Here is a 27,962-nt window from a genome sequence, read left to right as displayed (position 1 = left end):
GTCTATGTCTATAGTATAGTGACTATAGCCTATGCCTATGGCCCATGGCAGGCTATGGCTATGGCCTATACTATACCACTATTATCACTATAGACTACTATAGTTCTATAGGGATAAAACTTCTAGGGAAAAAAAAAGGAAATGTTTAACTAATCTAGATCTAGGAATAGAGCTTAGGACTTGGATAGATCTACTCTAGATCTAGATTACTGTATTCTAGATTTAGATCTACTCTATAGAATAATAGATCTATCTAAGTTTGAAACTTCGATCTTTACTGTATATGTAGATCTAGATCTAGATTCTATTTTTTTTTTAATTAGATGGCATATTTTTTAGATTAACCAAGTTACTCTACTCTAGTCTATTTTGTAAGTTACATAAGGCTAAGCAATCCTGTATTGTTACAGTTTTTTACTTTTAGCGCTATTTCATGCCGTGCCTAATTCAACTTATTGCCTTATCTTATATAATAATAAGGCTTGTCTATAACTATAACCACTATAAGATATAGATTAGATCTAGTCTATATTCTATATATTTTTATATCTAGATAGATCTAAGTCTAAGAAATAATATTAAATAATTAAATTTTAATTAAAATAATATATTAAATATATATAATATTAAATATATATTATTATTATATCTGAATCACGATAATGACGATATGATGATCAATGATGTCACTGTCTGAGATATGTCATATGATTTATAATTTATATTTATATCTGATATCAATACAATAGGTTATTATATATTAAATTTAAATAATTAAATAATAGTTCTAAGATGTCTAAGTAACAGTAAGTCATAGGCCTACTAAGTCTAGTAGTAGTAGTAAGTAGTATAATATAAATAATAATAATAATATTTATATTATACTTACTAATACTAGATCTAGATCCTAATAACTAATTGTGGGGATGGGGAAAAAAGAATTAAGGGGTTATCTGGGTGATCATTTAACTTAAAAGTATTAAATAAAACCTATGTGCCAAGGAAGTGCTTATATGAACAGTGGCATATTAGGGTACCAGTGAGTCCTGGTTTAAGAGTATTTTGGTGGGCCCCCCTCCCCAATAAGATGAATGTAACATGTGACAAAACTGTCAAAACAATTGATTAATCTGAATGTATTGGTACATTCCAATGGAAGTAAAGTAGCTTTTTAATAATCATATATAATGTTTGATTCAGAAATCCACATGAATTAAAAGTCATTGTTTTTTACAATTGTTGGAAAATGAAACAAGCTAACAGAGTTTCAAATATATAAATAAATGTTTATTTTAAATGAGTTTTAGTTCCCATTCTACACATTTACATTCCTAAAACACTTTGAGGTGTAAAAGTTTGAAACATTTTTTTGAACAAACTATGCTTCAAGCTGTGGGCCCCAAATGGTCTTGGGCCCAGGTTTTTTATTCAGAACTTTTTTTTTTATGTTTCAGCTAAAAATCTAGAGAAGATGTCTTGTGAAAAGAAAATTAAAAAGCTGACTGCATCTGGTAATTAATAAAATTATTTATAATTTTTGATTATATTGTATACCAGTATATTTCTTGTTTTCCACTGATAAGATGTGGTGTTCTCAGATGCATGCAAAGGTTGCTGTTTATGTCTAGTACACATGTGTCATTTTGTTTTTTAGGGCAGGCTATGCAGAACGCATCTATTTCAATGGCCAAGCCAACTGCTTTACAAATTTGTGTGATATAGCCAGTGAAATATGACAAAGTTTCTTTAATTTCTCCTGCAAAGATCTAATATCAATTGGAGATTTACTTATCAGGGACTTCCACATAGACCTGTAAAAAATATGTTTTATTGGTTCTCGGTCATTTCATCCCCAGTCATTTCATCCTTGGTCACTTCATCCCCGGTCATTTCATCCCCTAGTCATTTCATCCACTAATCCATCAAATAATAATTGTAAAAAGTATGAAATTAGCAGTAATTTCTTGGCCAGTGTTTGCGTATTTCTTGAAGTCAGCGTTTATTAGAATAAATAAAATGTTATATCAGGGTTTGAAATGACACGCTCATATATAAGAAAGAAATATTGACAAATAAAGTGAAAGATGGCCTTCAGGAGATAAGTTATCAGTGGCAAGATTATAAGTATTTTAATTGTTCTCATCTCTCAAGAGATTTCCACTACTTCCACCACACCTTGGCTTTTGATGATACATTATGAGCGTAGAGTGGAGCGATCATAATTATTCAAATGGTACTTCTATCTCTCCAAAGATTTTCCCTACTTCCACCACACCTTGGCCTTTGATGATTACATCAAACAATATGCGCAGTATAATATTGGCATCCCTACAACAAACAGAAACATTATAACTAAATACAAACTTAATTGGAGATGAAGTGACCAAGGATGAAATGACCGGTCACCGTTTTATTACCATGAGTTAAATTCAAAATTTATTAATTTGGCAAGAGTTTAGCACTTTGCTTTCAGCTCATCATTAAGTAAGCTGTAACTTTAGATTGTAGGCACAGTTTTTTTGTTGTCAAATTTCAATCCACTTTTTTTTTAACCGAAGTTATTCCTTCTTGAGATAGTAAATATATAATCTCATTAAATAAGAACTTTGTTATTTCTTCATATAACAAACAAACTTTATTTGTTGATTTTTATTAATTTCAGACTCTGACTTAAACAAATCAAATGCTGTAGATAAACCAGAGAAACCACCTGGATGTAAAAGTAACATGACTACTAAAAGAAAGAGTGCACAGAATGACTCTGATCTACCTGTTAAAAAAGTGAAAAAATTTAAAGCAGATGAAAAAAAAATCACATCAAAATCTGTTACCAATGGGACGCCAAACAAATGTAGCAAAAAAACAAAGACTAGAAAAATAATAAATGCAAAGCAAACAAAAGTGTCACAGTCGAGTAAGAATGATGATTTGAACAAAACCAACATTCAGATTGTGACAACTTTAAACAATGAGTCAGAAAAATGTGCTGTCAAAAAGAGAGCACTACAAAATGAAAACAAAGTAAATAAGGTGACAGCCATTAAGAAAAATAAAAATGACAGCAATTCAAAACTACAAGATGCAACAGCAAAGAATCTTTCACAGACTAAAGTCCTTAAAAAACAAAAGCTGGAAGATCAATCTCAGACACCACCTAAAAACGTTGTAAAGAAAATTGGTAAACTTCCTGCCTCACAGCCTAAAAATTTCAAAGAAAAATTACCCTCACCACAACCCATAAAACCAATAGATGTGAATGACCCACTAACAATGTTAATGATGATGGAAGGAAACAGAAATCTTGCAACATCCTCTATGGGATCTTTTCAGCCATCTGAAGCAGGAGCCTCCACTTCTCAAGAAATGGTTTACTCAGATGAAGACAGTGAAATGTCGCAAGAGGAAATAGATTCAGAAGAAATGTCAGAATGGGAGGAGGTTCAAAGTAAGTAAAAATAACAAACCAACACGTTTTGGTCCATTTCTTTTTCTCAATTATCTTAATAGTGGGAATTTTTTGTTTGCAAAATGTTTTACATGTTTTGGATGTTCCTTCATAATTGAAGATAATTTACTTCCTAGTGCAAACCTCCCATAGGATAACAGGGGATGGGAGCAGGCAGGGTTTGAACCCGCGACTATCGATAAGTCAAAACGACAGTCCAGCGCACAAACTGCACGACCAGGCAGCCATCCCTCTGGTTAAATATATAAGTTTTTTTCTACCTAGTCTGTTTTTTTTTTACAAGATTTTCATTCAAACTTTGACTGCATCGTTACAAAGTACACTTACAGGTCAGGTTAATGTAAGGAGATACCTGTCCATCTGGAATGCTGATTTATCTCTTTCTTTAATTATTGGTATTTAAAACTTTTTTTGCTTCAAACTTTGTTGATTTGACTGCTTTTTATTTAGGTCATAGTGTAAATGAAGAAAAGTCACAACTTCCTGATAAACCTGTGGAGATAACATTAGAAATGCCTGATATCTTAAAACATAAGAAAAGGTAACGGCTGTTATTCACGACATTTACTGCTTTGGGGTTTTACCTAATTGTGTACTTAGCACATTCATTGTTTGTGATTTGAAATGATTTTCCTCTGAATTTAAAGATTTATAATCCCAAATATTGTACTGTTTTGTTGTTGTTTTTTCATTGAACTTTCACAAAACCCGTTCACTATGAACTTTAATCTGTATTTCTCATATATGTAAGCTGTCAACTCTGTACTCCTCAACTTAACCTCAAAACTGTGTTTTAATTTTTTAGACATTTCTTTGCAAAGAAATACAAAATATTAAAAATACTTTTTTAGCTAAAGTATTTTTTGTTTGTTTAAAACTATCATTAATATATTTCTTACAAAAAGAAAATATAATTTGAATTATTCAACCTCCAAAGTTTTTGCATCCTTCCTGTATTTTTTTTATTTTTTTTGATAATGTAATACATATAAATGTATCTCTAATAGTTTTTTGTTTCTCATATTTCAGAAACAAAAAAGCATTTGACTGGAAACTATATTTAAACAGACGAGTAAAACGATTCAAAAAAGAAGTAGCCATAGATATGCATAAGGTAGTAAGAATGACCATGTGATTAAACTAAAAGTTCACTTAAAATGATGTCTGTGTTAGAAAGTAAATGTGAACTTATAATAAAGAAGGGTGTTTAAAACTATTTAATATGCAAAAAATATTAACTGTAGTTGAAACTGAAATAAAAATATGCATCAGAAACTAAGTTTCTGTATGAGGTGTGAACAAACCTAAGGTTGAAATGTAACTTTTTTTTAATCTACAGGTGCACCTTCTTTGTCTTCTCTCCCTTGGCTTGCAACAAAATCAAGGCCTTAATGATCCAACAGTTTTGGCTCTTGCTTTCTCCCTCCTCCCAGCACAGCTCACAGTCAAATCTAAATCCAATTTGGAAACGCAAGTTGAAAATCTTCTTGCCTGCTATAAGAAAAAATTTCCACTAGACAAAATTAATCACTGTACAGACATCAAATTAGTAAGTATTAGTTTATCTAAAATGTTACTTTAAAATTTATTTTTTTTTCGCAGTTAATTAAGAAGAAAAAAAGTACAATTGATAGAGACGGCCAGATGGAGAAAGCAATATTAAACACAATAAACGAAAGAGAACTAAGATAATACAAAATAATTCCACTTTTTAAGCTAAAGTTCTCAAAACTCATATTATAAAATTCATTTTTGTTGTTATTATTGGTTTTACTTTTACAATTTTTAAAACATTTTTGACATTAGATAACTAAAATTTAAAATTAAAGAAAGACATTTTTTCTCTTCACTGTCTGCTGACCTGTTTTCTTTATCTTCAGATACAAGCTCCAACTCTGATTTCTTCAATTTCTGAAGAGACTATATCAGATGCCAGGGTCTGGGTTCTGGTAATTAATGCTTAATTTACTTCTGAATTTGTTTAAATTAGTTTAAAGATAAATAATTAAGCTCAGCATTGTATTTTTATGCATGCAAGTGATAACAAAATGGTTTTATTGATCTATAATCTATGCTTTCTTTTCTAGATTTTTATTGCTCTGCTTAGATCTGTTGGAGTTACTGTGCGACTCATCCTTTCATTCCAGCCAATGCCTTTTAAAGTTAGTGAGGTGAGCGTTTTGTTTTTTTCTATATAGACTATGTAAAAGAAGAAATTGAACTTAAGTATTTCAAATATTGGTAGAATGTTTAAACAAAACAATTAAATAATTATTTAGTACTACTTAACTTTTTGTTCACCTTCACCTACCCCATAGTCTGTTGGACCATTGGGGGCACCACACAAGATCTACCAACTGTCTTCCTCCATTCCTCTCTCTTTTGCCTATATGACAAGCATGTCCATGCTTAGATGTTGTCTTCCCATCACTCTATCACTTGCAAACCTTTTGTTATTTTGCTTAAACTAATAGTTTTTCTTTATTATATCTTTTCTTTCTTTTTGTTTCTAAATTAAGTGTGGGATGAAAGTATTGTGATAACTCTCACTACACAGCACCACACGACACTACCAGATCCTTCCTAAAACCCCATCATTCATCATTGTGACCATCACCAATTGTCATGGTTGACTGCTCATCTAGCGCTGGCCTGGGTAATTTGTGTCAGCTGATTATATACACACAGCATCACTTATCCACGTCACCACCAGACTTATAACAGTATAAAAAAAGACCAAGTGATTTTATTTTTGATATTACAGACATTGCTTTATTTTGATTTTATAATTTTTTGTTTGCTCTGTTTTAGAATGGTGATAAAAGTAAGGAAGTGAAAGAACTGAAGAATAAAGTCAAGAAACAACAAAACAAAAGTACCAACATTTTTTTTTATAAACTATTTTTAAACATTTTTTCTTATGCTCTTTATTGGATACTTGCTAATCCTGCTCCATTACCTAATAGCAAAATTGTACTTTATACTTTTAGAAGGGAACTAATACATCTAGTTTGGAAACAATTATAATTTTATCCTTATTTTTAAGAAGATACTAAAACTGTGTTTTTAAAACTGCTTCCATTTTTTATTTTCATTTTGTGTGTCCACTTGTAGAGCCTAAGAGTGATACTGTCAAAACAAACTCATCCAGCAAAAAGTCTAAATCCCATGAGAGTAGCTCACAAGTTGCTCGGCGCTCATCCATGAGAGAGTCAGGCAAGAAGGCAGCTGAGAAAAACAAGAAAACCCTAGAAATTTTGAGCCATAGCTCTAGTGATGAAGAAAGCAAAGAGTCCAGTCAGAAGACCTCTAAAGACAAACTAAGTAAAACTACAAAGATAAAGGCAAAGAATAAAACTGAGAAATCAGAGAGTGAGACTTGGAATGAAGACTCCAGGTAATTTTCTGTTTGCCTTTCATGCTTGTATTCAGATATCTTTTAAAAAAATATTTTCAAATACTTTCATTCATACTTTGTATCTTTATACTTTTTTAAAATGTATTTATTAAATTTGTTGCTAAGCAGTTCAGAAAAAGAGTTTCAAGAAGTCAGTTTCTATTCCCCAAAATCTCTGAAGAAAGATTTGAAAATTTTATCCAACAGGAAGATATTGTCTCCCTCTACCAGTGATGAAGAAGACAGTCAAACTAAATCTGGTGTTCTTGGTGAGTTTTAACAAAATGTTTTCTTCTTTTATTATTAATTAGGGTAATTCTCAATTGATGAAAATTGATGCCCCAAAAATTAAAGAGTTTTTCTTCTACAAACAAAAATTATATTTATACATTTACTTAAAAGGATTTTTCCTTACAAATTGTGATGACTGTTTAAACAAGGACATTTTTTTTTTCAATTTTAATAATTATTTTCTAAATACATAAAACAGAAATTTCTTTCTTTTCTAATAGGTCATGATTTTTGGTTAGAAATTTATTTTCCAAAAACAAAGAAATGGATCTGTAAGTAAAAAATGATATAAAATTTTTAAACATTTTTTTAAATTTTTTATTTTATGTTTCTTTATCTTATCTTATCTTATATAATACAGACATTACTTCAAAAAAGAAGATGATTACATCCTATGCGTCATTCATTCAGTCATGCATATTAACCAATGACATAAATTCTGCCAAGTCACTGGTTTTCCTGGCTAGCTCAAGCAACCCATTCCATGCTCTAATAGCACTAGGGAAGAAGGAGCATTTGTACAAATTTGTCCTAGCATATGGAACAAGGAATGTGCCTTTATCTTTGTGTCTTTCTGAGTGTTTCATTAAATTTTGTATTTGAAGATTCAAAGGTTCAGTGTTTTATGTATGATTGCTACTTTACTTTTGACTCTTCTGTCCTGAAGGCTTTCTAAATTTAGTGATTTTACTAAAGATGTTACTCTAGTCAAATGTGAATATTCATTTGTTATGAATCTCACTGCTCTATTTTGTGTCTGTTCCAGTTCCTTAATGTTTTCTTGAATTGAGGGGTCCCAAATGGAGGATGCATATTCTATTATTGGCCTAACCAAGGTTAAATAACATTTTAGTTTTATGTTCTTATTTGATTTATAGAAATTTCTTTTAATAAACCCTAATGCATTGTTTGATTTTTTTATAGTTTCATCAATATGTGGATTCCATAACAGTTTTTCATTTATTATAACACCTAGGTATTTTGCATTTTTAGTCTGTGTTACTGGTTTGCCATGAATAAGATAAGTGGAATTAATTTGTTTTAGTTTTTTTTGTTACTCTTAACAACTGACATTTTTCTGGGTGGAAGGACATGCTCCAATTTGATTTCCATTTCTGTAATTCATCTAATTCTCCTTGTAAAATATCTGTGTCTTGTGTTGTTTTTATTGTTCTGTATATTATGCAATCATCTGCAAATAATCTGACTTTTGTTCCTGAAGTAATGCAATTTGGTAAATCATTTATGTAAATTAAAAATAGTAGTGGACCTAAGACTATTCCTTGAGGTACACCTGAGTTTACTGTAATCGGTGTTGATTTAGAGCCATTTATTATTACAGTTTGTTCTCTCCTATCAGAAAATCTTTAATCCACTGATGCAATGGACCATTATTGCCGAAATATATTAATTTTTTAAGCAAACTATGGTGGTGAACTTTGTCAAAAGCCTTGGAAAAATCTAGTAAGATAGAATCTATTTGTTCACTATTATCTAAACCTTTTGAAAAATCATCAATTAGTTCTATTAGTTGTGTTTCACATGATCTATATTTCCTAAAGCCATGTTGGTATCGAGTAAGGACATTATGTTTGTCTAAGTGGTTTATGATGTTGCTACATATTATGTGTTCTAGGATTTTACATGTGATGCTGGTAAGTGATGCTGGTCTGTAGTTTCCTGGATCAGATTTTTCTCCTTTTTTAAATAGGGGAGAGACATTAGCTTCTTTCCAGTCATTTGGTACTCTGCCCTGGTTAAGCGATGCCTGAAAGACTATTTTGAACACTGGGGCTAGCTCATTGCTTAGTTCTTTGAGTAATCTAGCTGGAATACCATCAGGTCCAGAAGCTTTATTTGGTTTAATGTTCATTAATAGTTTTTGGATCCCCTTTTCTCCTAAGTTGTCTACTTGGTTCAAATTAAGTAATATGTCTTTATCTCCTGGGGCTGAGAATGCTGATGCAAAGTATTTGTTTAGGATGTTAGCTTTAGTTTCATTATCTCCCTTTAATGGCGCTATGCCTGTTGTTTCAATTTTCTTAGACTTAATGTATGACCATAGCTTTTTGCTGTTATCCTTAGATATTACATTGTTTATGTATTCACTTTCCAGCTGTCTGCTTACTTTTTGGGTTAGGTGTTTAATTTTAATATACTTTTTATGCACTTAGTTTCTTTAAATTTTCTATATTGGTTTTCCTTCTGTTTACAAATCTTCCTTAATCTATTATTAAACCAGCATTTATTTATTTTGTTTGATGTGTATTTAGTTGGTATATGATTTTCTATAATATTTTTAAGATAGTTTTTAATGAAATTCCAGAGGTCATCGACTGGTTGGTTAATGTCTTTTTCTGATAAGAATGTTTAGCATTTATTTACATATTTTTTCCAGGTTTTGATTGTTTTAAATGTCAGTTTGGTAAACCTCACTCACTGGAGAACTCTGCTACACAGCCCTTGAGTTATGTCCTAGGATTTAAGAATGGTAAATTTGTTTTTTAAAACCTGATAGTAATTCCCTTTATGATCTACTGTGGAGTCTAATGTTTTATGAAGCTTCAAACCAATTTTGTTAATATACCAGATGTTCTAATAAGTCTTTAAACTGTCAAAGAGTAAATTACAAGAAAGATAGAGCCATAAAGATAGTCTTTTCCAGAACTGGAACTTGAGATCAATTGGCTTAGAAGCCAAGGCCTTTTTTCACTTGGCTACTCTATAAAAGATGGAAAAGAAAGAGACATGAGAGTTTATTTTTGTTTTCAGTGTTGCAAGTACATGGCATTGCAAAAGAGTGAATAAATACATTTCATTTGAAGAGTCATTCAGCTTAGTTTAAATGTTTTATGTTGCTGTTTTCTTTTCCCAGATGGCAGTGTTAGAGATGTCACTGCCAGATATGCCAGACAATGGCTGTCACACACTAGAAAACTGAGAACAGATGAAGAGTGGTGGACACAGACACTGTTTATGTTTGACCAAACATCTTTTGAAGAGAGAACTTTGGAAGATGATGATATCAAAAGTACAAACATTTATTTTTAATCATTCAGAAAATTTAATTGTGTACTAATCAGAATTTTGAACCTCAATACTTAATACATTAAAGAGTGTACACAATGAAGAGTAGATACTTTTGAAATAAGAGTCATAGCACACAGACATTAGTCTTCTAATTACAATCCAGAAAATGTGTACAGTTTAAGTTTATTTATATAAAGTAATAAATATTTACCATGGAAGCATGTAAAGGTAACTCCATTAGACTTTGCAATGTATGGGGCAGATGCTGTAAAGCTCATGTGTTTCTGCAACAGGTCATTTAGTGACCAGCACAATAACCAACTGCCTTTACTTCTCCAGCATATGTCATAGTTGGGATTTCTAAAATATTTTGATTCCCATTCAACACCAGGATTTGAATTGAATTGGAGGCCAGTCACTTTACCACTAAGTGAAAATATTATTTTTTATCTGAAAATTAAGGGACTAGTCATTCTAATGAATTTAATAATCACAAGGTATGTTACCTTTTTTTCTTTGAAACTTTTTAAATGCAATTTATTAACAAGAAGCATTATTTTAACAAACACAGGAGGTTTAATAAGCTTCATGTTGTATATATAAGAAGTAGGTGATATATTTATTACTAAACATGATTTGATACTCTTATGGGCATAATTTATGCCCAGTTATCACCTGACATTAGTTGGGGAAAAGTAATAGCGGTTTGTCATTGTGCTGGCCACATGACACCCTCATTAACCATAGGCCACAGAAACAGATGACCTTTACATCATCTGCCCAATAGATCACAAGGTCTGAAAGGGGAACTTACTTAACTTTTTAAGATTAAAGTTGCTTGTGTTGGTTTGACAAATAACCACATGTAAGGATTGGTAAACAAATATATCAAGGCACACACATCTTAAATCATATCATAGTTTTAATTCTTTTTGGCAGATCACACACTAAAAATTTTTTTTTATATTTTAAAATTTTGTTATTGTGCTTTTTTTTTTTTTTTTTTTTTGTTTACAAAGTTTTCGCAAGTTTAAAGTAATCTAGTACATACAGTTTTTAACATTTGTAAATTGTAAATAGCCATTTTGCAATGGGAATAGAAAATGTAGAAAAAAAAGTACATATTTAATTTTTAAAATATATTAGTAAGAAGCACAAAAATGCCTAGCCATTAATTTTAAGTATGATTTTTTTTCTTACAATAAAGGGAAGAAATAAATGAAAGAGTGTACCAGTAGTAAAAATAAACAACTTAATTAATGCATTTAACTCTGTGTGTACTTTAGGTCATCTTCTAGTACGTCCAATGCCACAAACTATTGGAGAATTTAAAAATCACCCTTTGTAAGTTGTTTCTTTTCAAGGGCATATGAATACACAATTTTATTAATGAAATAAAAAAAACAATACTTTTACAGACAATGTTTTTTTAATAGGGAGAAAATTATTAAAAAGGCTTGTTTCTAAAAAGGTATCTATTGACAGATATGCTCTACAACGCCATCTTCTCAAGTTTGAAGCTATTTATCCAGAGACCGCTGTTCCGCTTGGTTACATACGGAAGGAGCCAGTGTATGCCAGGGAATGTGTTCGTGTTGTAAGTTTTTATAAACAATGTACACAAATTCAAGTGCATACAATGTTAAGACCACTATTAAAATGTGGTTTTATGAATAAATATATTGAATTTATATTAGGGGTGCACCGGATAGTACTTTTTGATATTCTGCCGGGGCCGGATATGACCGGATAGTAAAATTTGATATTCGGCCGGGGCCAGAGCCGGATACCTAAGTGTCTTGTTAATAGCTTGTGTTGCTGAACATTTTACGAAACTGTTAAATAACATACCTATATTGGTTGGTTTTATTTTTTTCCTTTTATATACCTTATTGTTTTAAACTCTGTTACTGATTGATTTATTCAAGCTTAAGAGTATTTCTAAAAATCTGTATAGCATGAGTGTGTCTGTGTTTATGTACGATGCCACCAACTGTAAAGGATGTGTGTAGGAAGGTCAATGTAAATAATGTTAGTATATATACTTAACTAGTTACTAAAGTAAATCTCTCATAAGTTAAGTGCAATCGCAATCTGCCTTGTATAGTGGTCGGATGTATGTGTTTATGAATTTCAGACCAACAACCTGGTCAGATATACCTAGTGAGCCTACACATGTAGTCCTAGTGTAGTGTGTATAGTTGTTTGTGTTAACCATCAAGCATTGTTTTTTCCTTGAGCATACGCACGCAATAGAGTTGGGTGTCAGTCAAAAAAGATAGCACATTGGCATCTACTAGTTAGAGGTCAAGGGTTGTTGTTGTTTTTTTACGCTCCAGCATATTGTTTCTTTGTTTGCTAGATCTAACTACTATTATTCAATTTATTTTATGCGATTTTAAAATTTACTGTAAGGTTTTCCGTTATTTATTAAGTCAAAAGAATTAAACAATGAAATTAGCTTTCTTTCTAATGATTTTAATACAAGGCAAAAAAATACACACACGCAAACATGCACATCTTTGTTTTATTTTATTATGCAAAGAACGTACGTAAGAAACATTAAATGCAAAGAACCTATGTTAGAAACATCTTCCTTAATTATTACTTATTTATTGTTTTATTCGTGGTTTCAGTAACTGTTACAAAAGGGAACGATAGTAAGCCTATTGATGTCAGGTGTGTTAAAGTCGTCCTAGCCTGATACACAGTGGCTAAGTACGCATCTTAAGTAAAAAAAAAATAGTAATAACAAGGAGTTAATTGACTGTCACAAATTATTAAGAATATCGTTATCAAATCAAGACACTTAACTGCAGGACATTCAAGTTAACACGTTAGAAAAATTATTTAACCATAATAATTATTGACAGTGTAATATCCTTTGTTAGCACGCTGTGTTTTTTCATTCTGGCTTAAAAATGGTTAATGTCTATCAATAAATTGGGTATCAAGGACCAAAGAAATAAAATAAAGAGTAGGGGGTGTTTAGCTCTCCATTTAAAGATAGCCCTGGTCGTGTCTTCTACAAAATAATTAGTTACTGGCTTACTGGGCTATATAATCTCGCTGTTTGTGTTCTGTGTAGCTATAGGTCACTCGTTTAGGTGCGTGTGATCTTTAGTCCAGCTTACTTTTATGTTCAAGTAACTCGACACACTTGAAAAGGTGCGGCCTCTAGCCCAACCACGTGATTAAGATTTTTCTCCAAATAAGCAAACTCTTTGTCCGGATACCCGTGTAGATGTTTGGCTTGAAGTCCAGTCCACCCCCACCCCCAATTAAGGTTAACTACTAAGTAAACAAACATAGTTCCCTCGTGTGACCTCTAGAGAGTGCTTACGTCCATCGTATCTGACTTGGGGTCACCTGTCAATCAATGAACTCAATGTGATGGACTAAACAAATAAAAGTGGGAGGGAGTTGTTCATCTGGAAATATACCTAGTCCTGTCCTAGTTACCTTAGAGGTGTGGGTATGGTAGTTCAGCCCCCGTAATAAAGATTAACTACTAAATAAACAAACTCAGTTCCCTCAAAAGGTGTGACCTCTAGAGAGTGTCAATACCCTGACATTAAACCTACGTCCATCGTATTTAACTTGTGGTCACCTGCCTATAAAAATAAAACTCAATGTGATGGACTAAACAAATAAAAGGGGTGGGAGTTGTTCATCTCTACCTCTGGAGATATACCCGCACAGCTAGACAGACGTCTGGTCAGCATGACGTAGTCAAGGAATGTAGCTTTTTAACATGTTAACTAACCTACTCAAAGGTCAAGACAAATTGAAAAAAGTGTCAGCCATTGCTGCTCTGTATGTAAAGCGCATTTATGATGTAAAGTTTCATTTCTATTTATATTAAGTTATTAACACGCCTTGTCTTTATAATAAACGATGTTTGGTGCATATTCATAATGGCTCTATTTTTAAGCACATTATTTTGTTTTAATATAAACATTAATACATTCTACAACAGACATTTATGGAACAAGGTCCACTTTATGCATATTAAATAGGTGTATTTTTTACTATCCGGTAGTGATATCCGACCGGAGCCGAATAGCACAGGATAGTAAAAAATGCCGGATATTCGGCAGAAGCCGGAGCGACTATCCGGTGCACCCCTAATTTATATGGAGAAAGCTAAAGTTCTTGAGCCATAATAAGCTATATTGTTATTACATTGTTGAATGTTGTACACCTTTCAACTTGAGCTATTTTATTTTATTTTGTATCTCATTTTTAAGCTTCATTCAAGAGACAACTGGCTTAAAGAAGGCCGTTTGGTTAGGGTAAGTACTCCAATTTTTACATTGATTCTTATGCACAAAATAGAATGTCAGGTATTGTAAGATTAGTTTAGTTTTATTGTACATATAGGCCTTAGTGTAAAAGTAGTCTTTTTAGTAGCACCATTAAAAGATGCAAGCAATTGTATTTTGAAGAATTAGATTCATATAATTATATCTCTTATTATTGGAGCTTTTATAATTTCAGCTTGGTGAGAAACCTTATAAAATGGTGAAATCCAGACCAAAGTGGGTAAGTGATACACAGATTGTTCACTAATTATGCCAGACATTAACATTTTATCATATATGCTGTAGTAAGCTAAGAATTATTATAAAAATATGAACTTCAAATAATTACAGCCAAGAAAAATGATTATGATATGCATTTGTTTTTCACTTAACAGAATAAGCCAAAAGAAAATCCAGATGCCCTAGACCTTGAACTATTTGGTGAATGGCAGACAGAGATTTACATGGCACCACCAGCATTTAATGTAAGTACACCAGCATTTAATGTAAGTACACCAGCATTTAATGTAAGTACACCAGCATTTAATGTAAGTACACCAGCATTTAATGTAAGTATACCAGCATTTAATGTAAGTACACCAGCATTTAATGTAAGTACACCAGCATTTAATGTAAGTACACCAGCATTTAATGTAAGTACACCAGCATTTAATGTAAGTACACCAGCATTTAATGTAAGTATTTCTTTAAGCTTCTGGTAATTAGAATAATTTCTTCTTGTTTCTGTGACTATTTCAACTTCAGACACTTTTCTTATTTCTTTTTTAATACTCTTTCTATAAGTAGAAATGTAAAATGGGTTCTCTGTAGTCTTTCATGTCTTCCAGGACCACAGCATTAGTTTGGAGCCTGTAAATTTATAATTTCCTTTGTTTACATGTTTGAACAATATTGTGTATTTGCTAAAAAAAAAAATAGTGTTCAAAACGTTTTGAGTTACCTGTACTTATTACAAGCTTTCTATGTTGTCAATAAAAATTTGAAAGTGACTGTTTTAATAATAAAAGTATTTGATAGACTTAAGTACCTTTAGCTGGGGAGTAGTTGTGGTTCTCAAGTGTATCTTGTTCTATCAGGTCATGTGTTAAGACTAGATGTATATTTTTCTTATTATTTTCATTATTGTTCTTGTCTATGACGGTACTAAAAATTAGGTTCATCTATTTTTTCTCATCCAGGGAAAAGTACCAAAGAATGATTATGGTAACGTAGAACTCTTCAAGCCATGGATGTTACCTAAAGGCACTGTACACATTAAAGGTTACATTTCTTTTTCATGCTGAAATCAATTTTTTAACATAACAAAATACTGTTGAGTTTAATATTGTTATAACCTTGCCATGCACACTGCCATCCAAGATAGTGCAGAAGGGGGCGCACTATGAGAGACTAGACAGAAAAGGATGTTGACATTATTAGAAGAGAGAATGAATTGCCTCCCTTAAGTTATTACAATATAATTCAACAAAGCATACAGGAAGCCAATGAAAGCATAAAAGAAGCATAATTTATTGTTATTTTTGAGAGTTGTATTTATTAAAAACTTGTATTTGATTAAAAAATAAAACACTGAGTACATCATTACAATTTCTCCTTATAAAGGATGAATATATATATAGTACAGTTTCTGTGCCATCTGAATTAGTTTGATGCATGTTTTTTTTTTGTTGTTCTCTCATTGTTTAGGGCAAGGAATGAATAGAGTTGCCAAGAAACTAAATATAGACATTGCCCCTGCAATGATTGGATGGGATCATCATTGTGGATGTTCTGTACCACTGTAAGTCTGGATTTGTTTAAGTCTTAAGTCATTTATAGTTGCCATGGATGAATGGGTATGTGTGTATAATCTATTTTTAGTTTTGTATGCTTCTATTCATCCTTTTTTTATATTGAAAGCTCTATAAATGTCTGAAATGGGAACTTTAATGTTGCATTCATTTAAGACCAGTGGCTTTTTTTTTAGGATTTTTGTTCTATTGTTAGAATTTGTGAGAGCATGTTTCATTTTTCTTTGCCAAAGCATAAACAAAAGATATTAAAGTGCAAACTGTTTCAAAGTGAGACCAATCCTTATAGAAGGCCTCAACACTGATCTGCAACATCACAACCTGTGGGCAGTTTAGACCAATAGCTCGGTGCCAAGTCAAGGTCTTTACGACGTGGCTATGAGCTATTGGTTTAAACTGCCCACAGGTTGTGACATTAAAGGTCAGTGTTCAGGCCTTCTATACAGATTGGTCTTGATCAAAGTCACAATTACTTCATGAGGCATCACATGAAACAAACATTTGTTTTATTTATTAAGGATCTAACACTGTAACCTGTAGTTAAGTCTTCATTCATTATTTAAATTTGCTAGCATGAAAAAAGAAAAAAAACTTTTGGCAAAACACCAAACAAGATTTACTTTAATGCCCATCTTATTAGTATATGCAAGGTTTTTCCACTTAACTGATTGAATATGATTTAAACATCAAACAGAATGGATGGCTGGGTTGTTTGTGAAGAATATGCTGACACACTGATGACTGCCTGGTTGGAAGATCAGGAAATTCGTGCACAAAGGGAACAAGAGGTAATACAAGAATAGCATTTATTCTTTATGCTTTTCATTTTCAAAGTTACAAAACTTATAATTATTGATCACTTATAATAGAGCCTCTTTCTGTTATCAGTGCTACTTTGATGGAAGCTTTTCATCAGGACTTAGCCTTTACCTAATCTTTTTGTGTCGATTTTAAAAGCCAATTTCTGGATGTTTTCTTTCCTACTAGCAAGAGTATGATACTGTCTGTGTAAATCCTTTAGAGTTTTTTGTTGCTTGCACATTCTCTTTTGTTTCACTAGAGTAGATTAAGTTTGCCATCCTTTCAACTGCCTTTTATCAATGTTCTTTTACAGCTGTAAAATAAATATATTATCTCCACAATATCCATATTGGCAATGTCTAGATTTTATGAAGTTTAGCAACATTTGGTGTCATCATTTGAATAGTTTTTAATGTTTCTTGAGTTTAATCCAGTTTTAAGAGTTATTATAAAAATCTATACATACCATTTTAATTGTCTGACAGGGGTGGTCAAGAGGTAATCTTTATCACATTTGAGAATGTGATGTGAGAATACATGTAGAATGATGCTTAATGCATTTAAATTTTTTTTTCATTGAATAATGTGGGGTGGGGGGTTAAAGCAATATCAACAAAAAATAATATAATTTATCACAGTAAGGATAAAAAATTTTATTTTCTTTAATTTGGAATTCTGTCTGTATTTTTGTAAACATAGTAGCCCTATTCCAGTATTACAAATAAAATTACAGTAAGACAATATATTTAATAGTTTATTTAATTCCAATGGGTGCAACCTATAAGTATAGTCCATAAACAATTAAAAATAATTTTTTTAATCTTCTATCTTTCCCATGGTCTCAGCTCATTCAATAGTTATCAGCAGCCAATGTGTGCACACTTATATTTTAATCATATTTAATAATAAAGTATTGGTTGCTTATTAGGTTAGGAGCAAAATAGTTTATTTTATTGTATACGATTTTAACTTATATTTTTATCCTTACTTAAAGGCTCTAGAAAAACGAGTGTATGGGAACTGGAGACGTTTGATTCGTGGATTGTTAATTAAAGAAAGATTAAAGAAGAAATTTTTGCAGGTACATTTGAAAAGCTTTTACTGAATATGTACCTTTTTATATATATATAAAAATGTGAAATTTTATTTTACTTTTACTATAGTTAACATTTAAACTGTATGTAAATTTTTTTAACAATTTAAAAAAAAATTTATTTGATGTCTATTAATGTATGACAAATTTACATATTATAGAATATTATTTCAGAATGACCAGTTAGTTGTGACAGCTGAAAAAGAGGCTACATTCTCTGATGGTGAAGAGGCGTGTGATGCCCAACAATCCTGGCCTTGCAACCGCCAACAGGAAGTGATCAAAGAAATATCTAAAAAGGGCACAAAGTCCAAACTCTTGGCAGCATCTAAAGAATCTGAGCTGTGTGAAGCAAAGCCAGAAGAAATGAACAATTTAGAAAATAATTTTGGTGATGACACAAAAGATGAAGTTAAATTGAATTTACTAACAAAAGTCAAAGAAGATAATGTAGGCCGAAAGTCTAGTGTGATCTCAAATGAAAGAAAAACAAAGTTAAAACTAAAACAAGTCAAAGCTCAGCAGACTAAGGTGAAGGATGAAGAAACCAGCTCTGGAGAATCAGATGAAGAGACAGACAGAAAGCTTAAAGGGAAAGGAATCATTGTTTCTCAAAAGAAATTTGCGAAAATGGATAAAAGAGTTCTGGAACAGAAAAACAAAGGGAAGCAATCAGTGCTAGGTACACACCCAGAAAAGAGAGGCAAGGCAAGACAATCAAGTGCCAAGAAAAATAATCGTAAGAAGAAATCTGAGGATGAAACAGATGATGAAGAGTCAGAGAGTGATGAAGGGCCTGGTCATTTAGCAAAGGCTGCTTCAAAAGGACGTCAGAGCTTGTCAAGGCAGGCTAAGGCTAACATTAAATTTGTGGACAAGAGTGATGATGAAGAAAGCTTTGAAGAAGATTGATCTATTCATACTGTGAGCTTTGGAAATACTCAATCAGTGTATATACTATGTATATGTTGAAGGTAAAAAATATTAGTGATCTGAACATTTGAATAATGTATGTGATACTATTTTGAACATAATCTTGTTGAGAGAATACTGTCTATAAAAAAAATTAGATAGTTTTTTGAATCTCACTAACAAACATTGATTCCACTTTCTCATTTTTGTACTTAAGTAGCTTTAAGGAATTTTTTTCTTTGTAGCAATGAACTACTAATAAGCACTTGTTGACAAAGTCTATGTGATATTTTCTGAATTAGATTTGGTCTCAGAGTACTACCTACATTTTAGTAATATTGAATAACAAGCCTGATAACTATAGTCATTAAATGATTATTGCTCAATAATTGCTTGACTCTCGGATAAGGAGAGTTCTTTTTTAAACTATTTGTATTGAATGCCATTAATAGAGAAATTGATTACATTTGTTTCCACTTGCAGTGTAGTAAAATCTTTGACCACAATTTACTTTTGATTGCCATGTTTACAGAGAACATAGAATTATACAATGGGTTAGCTACAAACCATTTACTTAATTACATTCCATGACAACTTCTGTTAAACAACTTAGTGTTTGTCTTGGACAATTGAAAATAGCAATCAGCAGTTTTAACTAACAACATTAGGATATATTTAATTTTAACTCTTTCTCTCCTAACTGACGATACCGATGTTGATTTAACCCCATAAATAAATTCTTGGTTTTATAAACTTTTATTTGAGCATGCATTCTTCTATAAATATATACCTAATATAACATTTTCTGATTACATACAAAAAAGTTATTGAAGTTTTATCATAACAGGGTAGTGAAACACAAATGAACAAAATTAATAATTCCACAAGAACGTGGAAAATAATGCTAGAATGTCAACATTTTAACTCATTCATCCCATCAATGTGTGTGTGTGAACATTCAATGAATCAGGTATTGTTAATTTGTAAAGTACTTATAGTTTGTTTATGTAAAGATAAACCAAGTTTGTAGGAATTTAGAATCATGTACAGGTACAGCATTTATTGAGTCCTGCACTGATTGTTTTTTTTTACTAAAGTATATTGACTTGTTTTTTATAAGTGGCATTATTATTGTTAATGTTAATTAAATTTCTATTTGTTACTGCCTATTACAATGCTAATGATAATTGTCTGTACAAAACTGAACAGCCATCAAATTTTTATGTTCATTCATTATAACTTTATTGACATGACAATATAGTTTTCTATCAGCATTGTACCTTGACATTTAAGTGCAGTGAAATATTTTAACATTTGTATGTGTGTTTTGATGTTTGATTTTGTAAAATCCTGAAAATAGTGTTTTATTGTTTACAGAAGCTCAAATAGCCTACAGTACTTGATCAATTTCCATGTTCAGATAGCAAGGAACAGCATAAGCCATTTTTATTGCACATGTTTATACTACGCATTTATGGGGCTTTCTCACTTAGGAGTGTTATGGAGTGTGTGCGCGTTTCCTAGATGACCATGATAAGAGGTTAGATGATTGGTTGTGGGCTATGCTGTGTATAAAAAAAGTAAAGTTCCCCTTTCAGACCTTGTGGTCTATATGGCAGATGATGTAAAGGTCATCTGTTTCTGTGGCCTGCGGTTAACAAGGGTGTCATGTGGTCAGCAAAGTGACCAACCGCCTTTACTTTTCCCCAACTAATTAGAGCTGGGTGGACTAAGAGGCACCCAAAGATCCCGAAATTAAAAATCCCAGTCTTCACCAGTATTCGAACTTGGGACCCCCGAGTCAAGCGCTTTACCGCTCAGCCACTACGCCTCCCTGTGCTGTGTATAATGATGAAATATGAACTTATTTGTCATAATGCAGATGTTAGGGAGATGATCTAGAGATTTCAAACAGTAAAGAAGTGTTTTTTTTAGAGAGTTAGATTCTGTTTAAAATACTGTTTTATATTATTACTTCTAGATTTATTTCAATTAAGTTGAATTAGTCTATATTGTAATAAAAGTTATATTTAGTTTTGTAAAAGAAGTTTGTTATTTCAAGTTCTTCAATTTAAAAATATCCTACGCCTATATTGGCTTAGTTGTACTAGTAATCTGGTGCTACAAGTCAACAACTGACCAACAACAAGGGGTACATGGGCAAGTTTTGACTATACAAAGGGGTCCGCAGGTAGGAGCCAGCAAGAGCTATCAATTCCTAGCTTTGAAAGTAAATCTCACTTTCCTTGAGTGTGCACTTCAAAGGGTGTCTCCATTTCTTCAATTGACCCCCTTGCCCCCTCAGGGAGCACTTTCCTGCACATAGCTTAGCAAAGAGAAGTCGTTTGTGGAAGCGATTTACTGTCATAGGGATTACATGTCCCTTCTATCAAATTGGGACCTTTGCTATGGCATGGATACTGTTCGTTTTTTGTTTTGTTTTTTGAGGCTTTGAATAAGAGATTGACCCTTTTACAAAACAATTAGTTCATTATGTCATTATATGACATCAGTTAGGCCAGGTTCACATCTAACTTTACCTTCACTTTCACCTATCTCTTGGACTGATGGGGCACCATTCAAGATATGTCAATCTTCTTTCTCCATTGTTTTTTTGTCATTTACCTTTGATAGAATTTCATTCAGATATTCTTTCTGAAAATATTGAAACTTGCCTTTTTACCTGCCTGGGTGGACCACTCCGGGGCTGATTTTGAGTTTGTGCTTACACACAAACTGTCTTTGTAACCTTGTTTGCTATAGCATGATTTTTGTTTGCTTGTTTTGGTTGTTAGTTTTTTCTTTACTAGGTGGAGGGTTTAAGACGAAATATAAATAAACTTTTTTGTTTAACCCCAGATTTCCTCTGCATTAAAACTGGACCATTTTGAAAATCTAATTGTCCAGTCACATGGGAAGGGGGATAAGCTGACCAGTCATTCATTACCTTGGTTACCACTATATTCTCTGTTGCTTCTTGGGTTTCTGTAACACGATCTGAGCACCATAATGTCGTCTATATAAACTGCTCCGCGGTTTCCAGATCAGACAAGTTATCCACAGTTAGTTGTTTTAGAAGGATATCTAGCTGCTAGTGACTGAAGCAAACATCTGTATTTTTATGGAATTCGCACTAAGAGTGAAATGTATCGCCTTAAAATAAAAAAAAAAATGTAAAGCAAAACTTATTCGAATCAGATGTATCATTCTATTGATAGAATCCTACTCATACATCTTGATTTGATCGTGTCCTATAGTTAAGTAAACCAAGAAGCACATGTTAGTGATTTCATTGCCTCTCATATGACCACATTAGACAATCTACATTTCAAACCAGCGAAGATAAAAAGAGAAACAAAAACTTAGTAGCCTCATGTGTGTTTATTTAGCAAAGTGATGCTAAGTCTAGTCATTAGGACTAAACAGAAACTACAAATTAGATTCAAACCAAATATTAGTACGTTATTCTTTCATATATTTTTGTGGGGGGGGGGGGGGGGGGTAATCAACTAGGTATTGTTAGTTAATATTTAACATGAAAGAAACGTGACATTTTTTTTTTTTTTAGTGTGGGGAATCTTTTTTTAATTAATTTTTTTTTTAACGTTCAAGTCATTCTTTAGTCTTTGTTGATTTCCAGGAGAGTTTTCTGTTCGCAAAATAAACTTACTGAAATCATATTTAGGAAACCAATGTCGTCAAACCTTTTATATAAAAGTTATTTGTGAAGTGTGTCTCGTATTAGTATCGTTGACAATCATCTCCGAGACTGCGACTTTTACTCATAGTCATAGCCTACATTTCAACCTCAATTTTTTGTCATAGCTCTGTAAGTCTACATAAAAACAAGCAAAATATTTTTAAAAAAATACATTTATTTTAAAATAAGTCTATATTTTGAGTTAACGGAAACTGCTCTAAATCGACACCATATATAAGAACATTCTTGGGTCGTAGTGCAGGTCGTAATCTAGGGGTTGGATAGCTGGTTGGCCACTCCAAGCCCGAGTTCCGTCTTTGCCAACAGGACGGCAGGAACCTCGTTGTAAAATGGGTGTTGACGTTTATGATTGTTTCACTAAATTTATGTCGAGAGATAACTTGTTTGTCGGTGTGCGACTGCGTGATTTTTGTTATGGGGGTTCGCCCTTCGCCTATTGGTGTCATAATTATCTGTTTTATCGCAACTTTCATGCTTATGGACTATAGCATTCTCAGTGCGTTGTGGTACAATTACTTTTGTGAACAAGTGAGAGGAGGGGGCATCTGGGAGAAGGTTTCCATGCCGCCTTTTCAAAAGCAATTTTTAAAAAGTTGTTGAGTCTGAATACGAGCTTGAGGTTTCGAGACTCCATGATGGAATGCCAAAAGCTAGCCACTGGGTTATACAAATACTGTCTCAATATCAAAACAAAATTAATTACAACTAATCGATTAAATAATTGGTCAGTTTTTCGATTGGTTCGTGTATTGTCAACGACAATGAATAATTGTCTAAATTTTCAACTTGATCCGAAAATGGGAAGTGGGTGAAATAAAGTGTACAAGATTTGTACCAGACAGACAGGTTGAGTTGATAGAAGCTTTGTTAAAAATGGGTCTGTGTAAACCTACCGGGTCCTTTATGTCCTCTACTTTAACCATACCAACTCATTCATAAATGATGCATAACTTTTGATGTGAATAATTTCATTTGTCCGACCAGCACTATGAGCATAAAAATTTATTTTATTTCTATTTATTTTATTTCTATTTTTACCGCCTTTTTCATGAATGGTACATTCGTATATTCAAGACTGTTCCTTTAAAAACCAGTTAATTGAGGCTCCTCGAAATCTGTCAATTTTACTTATAGGCCTATAAGAAACGTTTCCGTAATCAACGCACTTTCGCAGTGAGAGAGAAGTGAGAGGTATTCTTCAAACAAAGAATTCAGCACTCGGAAGATATTGTTGCTCCTCGTTTTGTGTTTGTGCAAATGATGAATTACTATTTGAAAAGTTATTGCATAGCATTCCGATAGTATTTTATAGCCTATGAATTAACAGAATGTTGCATGAAATAAATTGTAAGCCTAGTTAATTAAAAGATCTTTTTTTTTTACTTTGTTAATAGATCTTACTAGTCTCTAGCTTTTTTTTTTAATTCTTTGAAAGCTTTTCTGTTGTGTTCTCCACTTTGTATGCAGATGTCTCTACGATAACCCTTATTTCGTCTCAAAGGGCCCATATTAAGGGGAGGTATCCCTGAAAATCTTATTTTTGTTATTTCTAAAGCTAGGCCTTTGAAATTTGTTATGGTAACATAAAATGATATTCTAAAATAAATAATGCTAAAAAAAATTTTTTTTGAATGATGGTTGCCATGGTAACGGCGGCCATATTGTTTATTGTATACTAATTAAAACTCTGAATTTTGTAAAAACTATTGATCAGAAATACATGAAATTGAATTAAAAGATAAGAAAAAAGGATCCTCTAAATTGGTACAACGTCAGTATTAAAGATTTGAGTACGTTTAATTTTTTACAAATTTTTGAATTTTTAGTATTTTTTAGACCTAAAAAAACAGGATAAATATTAATTAAAAATACTTTAAAAAAAAAGTAAATAAAATATTGAAAAAAAAAACTTTGTACGAGTAAAGTTAATGATGTCCTTAAGAAGTGTTTCAAATATCATCAAAATCTATCAAGTAGTTTAGGAGAAATTCCTAGTAAAGCACAATGACATGTGCAAAAACTAACATTTTGAGTAAAATGAGTTTAAAGTATAAATTTTTTTAAGATTTTGTCTCATAGCCCTTACAAAAACATTTAAAAAACATGTTTTAGACACAGATTTAAGCAATAAAAATGATTGTAATGTAAAGAAAAATTATTGATCTACTTAATTATGTTATTAGTTAAAAATCGATATCCTAGACCTAAAACTCAATTTTCTCTAGGGATACCTCCCCTTAAACAGATAGATAGATAGATAGATAGATAGATAGATAGATAGATAGATAGATAGATAGATAGATAGATAGATAGGATAGATAGATAGATAGATAGATAGATAGATAGATAGATAGATAGATAGATAGATAGATAGATAGATAGATAAGATATTTAGACAGAACTAAAGCGCACCAAATGGGTGCCCTTCTTAAGATGATTCTCCGTAATGAGTTCAATTTTGATCACTTTATCCAGATCTAGGCTGTTACACGACTGTGATATAGATCTAGATCTAACAAACGCACCTGTACAATGAGAATATGGATCTATTTTTTATCCTAGCCAGCTGTTCTTTCCCTCAATGAGTGCAAAGCTAAAAATAACACAATTCTCTAACGCCCGCGTGATTTTTTTTTTTCATTCCTGCAATACAAGTTGCTGTGGTGACAGTTACCGCGCGTCTTGACCTCGTAACGCGACATCGCATTCATTGACTCGAAGAATCCAATCGTCGATCAGGAAATAATAAGAGTTTCCCCGTTTGCTTCTAAGGCCTCCGATGTCATTGGTTGGCAAGCGAAGTATTTAGGCCGACGTTGTCAGTGCATTGAGTTGTACACACATATACAAACACACATGTTTACAACCTAACCTGAAGATTGTGAGGCGGTCGTTCGCTCATAACTTCGTGTTGGGTTTATCACACTATTTTCTAGAAGGATTATACTGCGTTACATTTCGAAGACAATGGGCTTGCCAGATACAAATGGACAGCATCGTCCGGTTAAAATCAGAGTGACCCGCAAAGGTGAACTCTATGATTTAACGGAATTTGTTGACAGGCATCCAGGAGGTCGAGAGATCTTAGAGCAACACAATGGACTGGACATAGAAGCTGCAATGCAGAATTCCTCGGTCCATGCGCACAGTAAAGCTGCCTATTCCATGTTAGAGAGATATGCCGTCGGCACGACAGACACATCGGCACAGCAGGTGAGTTCAGCAAGCATATCATATTGAATTACATCCAAAGAGTTGTATACACATGTTCCCGCATCTCAACAATAACACATGTGACCTACTTTCTCTGCTTCTTATTCAGTTGATTGACCCATTATTTATCATACATATAGATTTATATGAAATAGCAATTTTAAAAAATATCTATTGAAAAAAAAAAACCAATGAGAAAGCAATCTAATATTAGCAGTTTCTCTATTCATGTGATTAAATATATCTATCATATTAAAATAAACTTAATGCTTTTGATGGGGATTAAGATATATTGATTTTTAATTTTGTTTCGTACTGGCTAGACAACACCCTCGTAGCTTCCTAGTCCTAGCTTCCTAGAAAGTCAGCAGGAAAGTGCTCTCCTTCTTTCTCATCTTTCCCAATAAAAAGTAAAGCTTTTCCTTAGTATTTATATGCAAACGGATCTATGGTTCAGAGGCTGCCCGCTTACCCTCATTTCTTCAAAGCCTGATACTACCTTAGTGACATAAATCTAAAGCGTACTACGAAGAGGTAGGGGTATATGTAAGTTTGGCTATGTACAGATATTAAATAAAACGGACCCCCCCCCCCTCACCCAATTTTGTGTATTCCGGGTATTATTGATCCATTTGTCTTCTTGTTTCACTGATTGCTCCTAGGTTAACTTTGCTTGAAACATGTCAAAAACTTGAAATAGCACCACGGGAAAGAAACAAAAAAAAAGATTCAAAAGTACAAACGTTTATTTTATTTGTTTGTTTGCATCATTTAAACACAAAAATAAGATTTTTAAACCAATGTTTATAAGTATCAGTATTTGGGACGATTGAGTGCGAGCATTGTTAAGTAAGATATTGTCACATGTGCTATAGTTTCTTGGACCTTTAGACGATTGTAAGTGTTCTGTGGACCAGCCTAAGTCACTCACAAAGTGAGACATAAGACCAACCGGTGCTATGTGTACGATCAAGTGTGAGACTAGAGACCTTGTGAGAGACAGTGTGAGACTCGAGACCTTGTGAGAGACAAAGGGAGACTAGAGACCTTGGGAGAGACAGTTTGAGACTAGAAACCTTGTGAGAGACTGTGTGAGACTGAAGACCTTGTGAGAGACAGTTTGAGACTAGAGACCTTGTGAGAGACTGTGTGAAACTAGAGACCTTGTGAGAGACAGTTTGAGACTAGAGACCTTGTGAGAGACTGTGTGAGACTAGAGACCTTGTGAGAGACTGTTTGAGACTAGAGACCTTGTGAGAGACTGTGTGAGACTAGAGACCTTGTGAGAGGCAGTTTGAGACTAGAGACCTTGTGAGAGACAGTTTGAGACTAGAGACCTTGTGAGAGACAGTGTGAGACTTAAGATTAGTTAAGAGACTGAAAACCTTTTGTGAGACGCTGTCAGACCAGAGTGTATTCCTTGATATTCGCGTCTCTCCTTTCTCCAAATAAATAAATTATCATTATCATTCTTGTATTAGTATTCCAATTTAATGGCAACATATTTTCATGCTGCCGTAAATCCACCCATTGTAATCTATTTGAACTATTACTTCAATATAATTTTAACAACTTTGTTTAACCAACTTCTAATTTGCGATTATTAGCCTACTGAATATTTTAGTTTAATATGCTTTTCAATTATGTTTTGATCATCCAAAAATTAACAGAAGAAAAAAATTTTCAGTAGGGAATTCTTAAAGTCTTTTAATTTGTGAGCTCTATGGAATGGAAGGTTAGGGGTTGCTCAATATTCAAATATGAATAAATATTTACAATGCAAAGACATTTTTTTTTGTTCCTGAAAAAATGACCGCATTCACGCATCTTTGTATGTTTCTGATTATTTTATTAGATTTTGTTTTCGTATTGGAAGATTATGGTTCAGTGTTTTGTGTATAAATGCTACTTTACTTTTGAGTC

The 27,962-nt window shown here is 32.5% G+C and overlaps 2 protein-coding genes across 3 annotated transcripts in view; both read left to right on the top strand.

The window, feature by feature from the left end:
* The first annotated feature begins 390 nt into the window (after window positions 1–390).
* LOC106059884 (DNA repair protein complementing XP-C cells-like) lies at window positions 391–21,152 on the top strand. 2 transcript variants are annotated; one of them, XM_056035206.1, is made up of 24 exons: window positions 391–480; window positions 1,455–1,511; window positions 2,663–3,445; window positions 3,917–4,007; window positions 4,496–4,580; window positions 4,806–5,015; window positions 5,347–5,415; window positions 5,554–5,637; window positions 6,278–6,341; window positions 6,581–6,863; window positions 7,071–7,132; window positions 7,376–7,426; window positions 9,553–9,645; window positions 10,030–10,185; window positions 11,471–11,528; window positions 11,670–11,781; window positions 14,435–14,479; window positions 14,685–14,729; window positions 14,884–14,973; window positions 15,688–15,769; window positions 16,196–16,289; window positions 16,994–17,087; window positions 18,095–18,181; window positions 18,368–21,152. In XM_056035206.1, the coding sequence occupies exons 2-24, from the start codon at window positions 1,472–1,474 to the stop codon at window positions 19,103–19,105; spliced, it is 3,516 nt and encodes a 1,171-aa protein (XP_055891181.1). In that variant the 5' UTR covers window positions 391–480; window positions 1,455–1,471; the 3' UTR covers window positions 19,106–21,152. The 2 variants fall into 2 exon arrangements, with proteins under 2 accessions (XP_055891181.1, XP_055891180.1); XM_056035205.1 differs by having other exon boundaries at window positions 6,993–7,132.
* A 4,431-nt stretch (window positions 21,153–25,583) lies between these two features.
* The window catches only part of LOC106061935 (fatty acid 2-hydroxylase-like), a 39,544-nt gene continuing 37,165 nt past the window's right edge, over window positions 25,584–27,962 (top strand). Inside the window, exon 1 of the mRNA XM_056035616.1 lies at window positions 25,584–26,039. Within this exon, the coding sequence (XP_055891591.1) occupies window positions 25,794–26,039 (246 nt within the window). The 5' untranslated portion in view covers window positions 25,584–25,793. The remainder of the gene's footprint in view (window positions 26,040–27,962) is intronic.

The sequence above is a fragment of the Biomphalaria glabrata genome, chromosome 7, assembly GCF_947242115.1.
Source record: "Biomphalaria glabrata chromosome 7, xgBioGlab47.1, whole genome shotgun sequence".
In the NCBI taxonomy this organism is placed as follows: domain Eukaryota; kingdom Metazoa; phylum Mollusca; class Gastropoda; family Planorbidae; genus Biomphalaria; species Biomphalaria glabrata.
Note: the sequence above shows the minus strand (reverse complement) of the source record. Positions and strands in the feature narration are given on the sequence as shown.